Here is a 6154-nt window from a genome sequence, read left to right on the forward strand (position 1 = left end):
TAAAGGAGAATATCGATCAGAGAGTGATAATAGCAGCAAATGTTAACCCCATTTTCTCGCAAACTACTACTCAGATCTCTCTGTATCCCTATCAGCTGCGCCTTCTCCTTTGACCATAAACTCGAAGATCCACCTACTTGTCTTGTCTCATCTCGTGAGTTCTCTTGTTCTTTTGTGTTTTCTCTTTCTTTTTATGTTCTTCGATCTGCTTTCCGTTTGGGTTTCTGTTTTTTTTATCAAAAGAAACTCGCTATTATGTTAATGTGAATATCATGTGTGTTAATATCTTTATGCTCTCTCTTTTTTTTTTTACTTGTTTTTTTGTATTTTGTTGTTATCATTGGATTTTATGTAATTTGATTACATTTTGTAACTCTTTTTGCGTGTTATAATGTTTTAGAAATTTAATTATTGGAATTTTTTTTTTTTTTAATTCTGTGTTTTTATTATGAACGCCACAATCTGGAACTTAGAATCTTCTTGACCGGCAATAGAACCCTTGACAGAGAGTTTAGAATAGTTTATTGATTCAACAGTATTCTTCCTGATGATGCAGACTGGGTAAATTGATTTTTAACGTGCTGCCTATCTAACCTTGCCTTTTGAAGCCATTTCGATGCTTGAATGTAAAACTTTAAGTAAATGGGAGCAATGCTGCCGCATAGTTCTGTGCTGCAAGTATGGTGCTTTTAATTTTTTCACTTGGGTGTAGTATACATGTAGTGCTATAAGGTAGTATCTCTCACCATAGAGTGAGCAATGTTTATCCACCCACATATATTGGGGTAATGACATCACATTTTCTAAACAAATTGTATAACTAAGTTTTGAATTGACCATCACTGCATATTCAACAACTAATATTACATTTGGAATATAAAATTAATTCATCTTGGGAATGGCATATTTTAGAGGTAATTTCATGCATTCAAAGTGCATTAATTTAATTGTCTACAACTTTTATTATTTTAGAAAATGGCCATTTATCCTAAGCTTAAAAGAATAAATGGTTTGAAAAATTGTGTTGTAATCTGTGTGTATGAATATATATTTTTCTGATTCACTTAATACTGCGCTGCATTTTGAGCTTCTTTAGATCTTGGATTTTTGTTTTGTCTATCCTTGTTGGAATGATTTTGTAATTCTTTTTTTTCTTGTCACAGTGAACTAATTGATATATATATATATTTGTTGAAATGGCTGGAGGAGGAGTTATCCACCAGCTCCTAAGGAGGAGACTTCAGTCTCACTCTGCTGTAAGTGCAGTTCCTCCTTTTACGTGTGTTCTAATATATCATGTCTGGAAATCAACTGAAGTGTTTTAGTTTATATTATATCACCTGATTGAATAATGAATGATATTGTGGTAAAATGTTTGAGATTGTTTCCAACTTCAAGTAGTGCTTCTCGATCATGTATGGGGGACAGTGGCGTTATTTGATTGGACCTTTATACTTGGCTGCTAGGTAGAATATATAATTAGTGGTTGGTTCTATACCTAATAGTTTATGCATGTGATCTTGCAGGGGTTACCCACTTTATCCTTTTTTTCTTCTAAGAAATTTCATGAAGATGCTGGATCTGTGGGTATGAAGTCCCTAAAGACATTTGCACTCCTTGGCGCTGGTGTTTCAGGGTTTTTGAGTTTTGCAACAATAGCATCTGCTGATGAAGCTGAACATGGCTTGGCATGTCCAAACTATCCCTGGCCTCATGAAGGCATTCTTAGTTCATATGACCATGCTTCGTGAGTTTATGGCCTCCTTTTTTAATTGTAAAATTCATTGGTGAACTTGCAAATTTAAGTTGACTTGTAAAGTTCTAGTTTAATGGAACCTGATTGAGTATCACTTTTTTCTTGTTCCCTAATAGTTATATTTACCATTAATTAAGTTATATATCTTTATGCTATCTCCAATATCAGGGTTCATATTAAGTTTAGCCTTACTCTTTTGCTTGTAGTGACTGTAAGTGAGAATGTTTTCTTTTATTCTTCTAGTTTAAACGTTGTTTGAAAGACATTCTGGTGGTGTTAAAAAATTGCATGGCACTACATGTACTGTACTTGTAGCTGTTGTTACTCCACGCTATGGGTGAAAGGGAAACATTCAATATATATTTTTAGACAACAAGCTGGCTGTTCTGCATCATTTAAATTCAGAGGCTGCTTAGCTCTTCAAATTTATCTATATAGAATCTTTCATCAGATAGTGATATTATTTGTTCCTTAGTTGCTAGTAATATCTAGTTTGACGGTGCTACATGTCGCAATTTTTGTGATCAAATTTTAATGTACAGGGTTCGGCGTGGTCACCAGGTTTACCAGCAAGTATGTGCATCCTGCCATTCTATGTCACTAATATCATACCGTGATTTGGTGGGAGTTGCATATACAGAAGAGGAAACAAAGGCAATGGCAGCTGAGATTGAGGTGGTTGATGGACCTAATGATGAGGGTGAGATGTTTACACGTCCTGGTAAACTCAGTGATCGTTTTCCTCAGCCATATGCCAATGAACAAGCTGCTAGGTTTGCAAATGGAGGGGCATATCCGCCAGATTTGAGTCTTATTACCAAAGTAATTACTGTCTTCTGGTATTTGACAATAAAAGCTGTAATTTCCTATCCAGGAAAAATCTTACTCTTTTTCCTTCCAGGCTCGTCATAATGGTCAGAATTATGTGTTTGCTCTTTTAACTGGTTACCGTGATCCTCCTGCTGGTGTTACGGTAAATTCTGCTTTCAAGTCTCTTTAACTCCCTGCTTCCATGATTGGCGTGTGGCATTTAAGTTATGCTTTTGTGGAATTCTCCATATGTTATCATAAGTATAGACATGGTTGACTGTAATGGTACAAGGGGAACCAAAAACAAAGATGTGTTAAAGCTGGCAGGAATTTGGCCTGCTCTTACTTCTTTTCTTTTTTTTTTTTTCCACTAAAGTTATCTTTCTATTGGTTCTGTCTTTCATAATAGCTCTTTGAGATGTTATGAGGTTGGCTGGCCTGGACCACCAGTCATTTTTTCCAGCTGATATATTAAGCTCACTCCTCTGACACAGCCATAGAAAATTTCTTCTCAAGCAATATATATATATATTTATTTTTTCATTTGAGAAGTCTTTGGATTTTTGAGCTTTCAAGAGGAGTTTTTTTAGCTGCTGACCCGATTAATATAAAGCACACTATTGCTCAGTTGGCTGTTCTTTTTTGCTCTCTTGTTTGTTACAATACTCTTTTGGGCTGTTTTCTTTCTTTCTATCTTTTTTGGGTAATTTCCAATCTGCCTTGATTATAATGGTGTGCTGTCAAACTTAAAGGTGTTTAGGTCTTGTCATTAAACTATGTGCTTATATCTTGTCATAAAACTATGTATTTAACAGTGGAGTGCTACTAAATATCATCTAATGTATTTATTGAGGTTGCATCTTCTTTGCAGTTGAGGTTATGACTTGTATTTTTGATAAAATAGATGATAATGATTGTTTCACTTCCTAACTACAATCTATTTACAATTGCTATTGTAGATTAGAGAAGGATTGCACTATAATCCTTACTTCCCGGGGGGAGCCATTGCTATGCCTAAAATGCTTATTGATGGTGCCATCGAGTATGAAGATGGTACCCCTGCAACTGAATCTCAGGTTGGTTTTTCTTCTAAGATGTAATGCCTTAGGTTTTGGTGGAGATTCTTAGCTGTAAGCTTACTATATAGATGTTTCTGTGGTACAAAGCTCAGTCTTCTACCCTTGTTATTGTGATGCAGATGGGAAAAGATGTTGTGTCATTTTTAACATGGGCAGCAGAACCAGAAATGGAAGAGAGGAAGCTGGTACATTTGTTTTTAAATCAAGTTACCATCAAAAAAACATTATTTAATATTGAGTTATTCTTAAAATTTTATGCCTTCTAATGCAGATGGGTTTTAAATGGATATTTGTACTGTCATTGGCATTGCTTCAAGCTGCTTATTACCGGCGCTTGAGGTGGTCAGTTCTCAAGTCCCGCAAGCTGGTCCTTGATGTTGTCAACTAGCATCCCTCCAGTTTCTGTTACTTTTTTGTTTCTGGGTGGACCTGAATTGGAAATAATTGCTTTGTTAGATATGTCAAATTGGTGGATCAATTATTTTTGGCAATGGAGTGACCTGAAGAATTTTTTTCTTTTTTCCAAGTTGAGGAAGAAATAAGCTACTCCGTATACATGATAAACTATTTTTTGTTAGATTCCCAACGAGTGCTATGCTTGTGGCTGAATTACTGGTGTCACAACTCATAATTTGTTGCTTCAATGGGATTTGCAAATGCATTCATTGAAACAAGTAGGGAAACAATGGTCATTGGTCAATAATGTATTTTATTTTGGAGAAATGTCCTTTGACCACATTCTGGCTGGTACTTTTTCTGCTGATGAAATCAGTGTTTGACTTTTATATTGTAACTGTCAGAAGTTAATCACTTCATGGATGTTATAGTTAATCGGTCTGAGTTATTCAATCATGCTCAAGATGTAAGTACTAAGCTTCAGGAAGCTTTAACCATGCCAATTTGCATTCTTTGTGTGTTCTTACTATTGGCATCATCAAGGTTTGGGCATTTTGCTAAGTCTTTCATGGTCTGTCTGATCTCAATATTTGTTGATAAGATTATATTACCCGAAAGCACTGACTTCTGTCTTCTAATAACAAAGATATGTAAAAAATTTGTGGCTCGTCTTGAATGAGATGTCAACATTCCGATATTTTGTAATTTCGGTTATGTTCCTGCAACTGAACATAACTAGGATTTTCGTCATTGGCATGCTTGTTTTCAAGTTTGGATGGATGCCGTTCTCACCATCAAATACTCATGTGACGTCTAAACACTAGGAAGGGAGGAGGTTCAATATCTCAAGCACGTTTAATACGAGCAATTAGCTATTCCTATTTACTGTTTCTTAAAATTAACAATGAGCTTCTCTATCCACATAAAATTTTCAGTTTATTTCACAGATGTGGTAGGGCAATTTCATCAAACTTCCTGAAATTTTGGTAATGAGTTGCTAGACAAAATCATGTGATCCTTCATGAGGTAATATTTTTCCATTGAAAATGCCTCCGCACCACTCACTCACACTTCATGATGAAAATGTATCTTCTTGTTTTCCAAGTCATTTTTCATCCATTTTTAGTTTTCATATAAACAAAAAAATGGGTTCCCGTTTGCCTGGTGTTGCTGAAGCTAAAAAAATTTCTTTGGACCGGAGGTCAATCAATTACAAGATCAGCAGCAGATGTTCCGAAAGGCTACCTTGCAGTTTATGTTGGAGAAGAACAAAGAAAGAGATTTGTGATTCCAGTGTCATACTTGAATCAATCTTCATTCCAACACTTGTTAAATCAAGTTGAAGAATTCAGATTTGACCATCCAATGGGAGTTGTCACAATTCCCTGCAGAGAAGACATATTCATCGATCTGATTTCTCGCATGGATGGTCAATGAGAAATGTAAACACAATTTTGTAGAAACATATTCCCTCTGTTTCGAAATAAAAGTCGTTTTTAGTCATTACACGTTTTTTAATAAACTAATTTTTTAATGTAAATTTTTTTTCTCTTTGGTCCTCTCTCTGAAAGTGCGTGGGAAATGGAACGAAGAAAAAGCAATGATGATTGATGGAAAAGTTGTGTTAAATGGCTTTTGAAAGAGAAAGAGAGAGAGGAGAACAGTGGTGAGGGAAAGAGAGAGAGGAGAGAGGGGCATACTTCGAGAAAGAGAGAGAGAAGGTTGCATTTGGCCAAACGACATTTATTTTGGAAAAAAATTATAAGGCTAAAACGACTTTTATTTTGAAACAGAGGGGATATATTATTGAATAGAAATTAGATAAAATGTTGTTGATTATTTGCTCATGAATTCTGATATGTTTACTGCAAATGGAAATCAATAGTCACTGCATGTACTTTTTCTTCTTAGTAAACAAACGGGCATAGCTCCTCAAGTATATCTACCAATTAGTCTTAATCTAATTACAGTTCATAAGGCAGATCTTCAACTACAAGAGGCACAAATTAACTTATCCACCTACTAAAAGGCCTCTTCTTTTTCCCTACTATGAGGCAAATTGGTATGATATAAGCTTATCTAGTTATTAAAATATACTTTACAATATTTGTCA

The 6154-nt window shown here is 35.1% G+C and overlaps 1 protein-coding gene across 2 annotated transcripts; it reads left to right on the forward strand.

Annotated features, from left to right (window-relative positions):
• The first annotated feature begins 38 nt into the window (after positions 1-38).
• Positions 39-4553, forward strand: LOC116143759 (cytochrome c1-2, heme protein, mitochondrial). Of its 2 annotated transcripts, XM_031429208.1 has the most exons (8): positions 39-154; positions 1164-1256; positions 1527-1747; positions 2299-2578; positions 2658-2729; positions 3526-3642; positions 3765-3830; positions 3917-4553. In XM_031429208.1, the coding sequence occupies exons 2-8, from the start codon at positions 1197-1199 to the stop codon at positions 4031-4033; spliced, it is 933 nt and encodes a 310-aa protein (XP_031285068.1). In that variant the 5' UTR covers positions 39-154; positions 1164-1196; the 3' UTR covers positions 4034-4553. The 2 variants fall into 2 exon arrangements, with proteins under 2 accessions (XP_031285068.1, XP_031285069.1); XM_031429209.1 differs by lacking the exon at positions 1164-1256 and having other exon boundaries at positions 47-154.
• The last annotated feature ends 1601 nt before the right edge of the window (positions 4554-6154 follow it).

This window comes from Pistacia vera, unplaced genomic scaffold, assembly GCF_008641045.1.
Source record: "Pistacia vera cultivar Batoury unplaced genomic scaffold, PisVer_v2 Contig432, whole genome shotgun sequence".
NCBI classification, from domain to species: domain Eukaryota; kingdom Viridiplantae; phylum Streptophyta; class Magnoliopsida; order Sapindales; family Anacardiaceae; genus Pistacia; species Pistacia vera.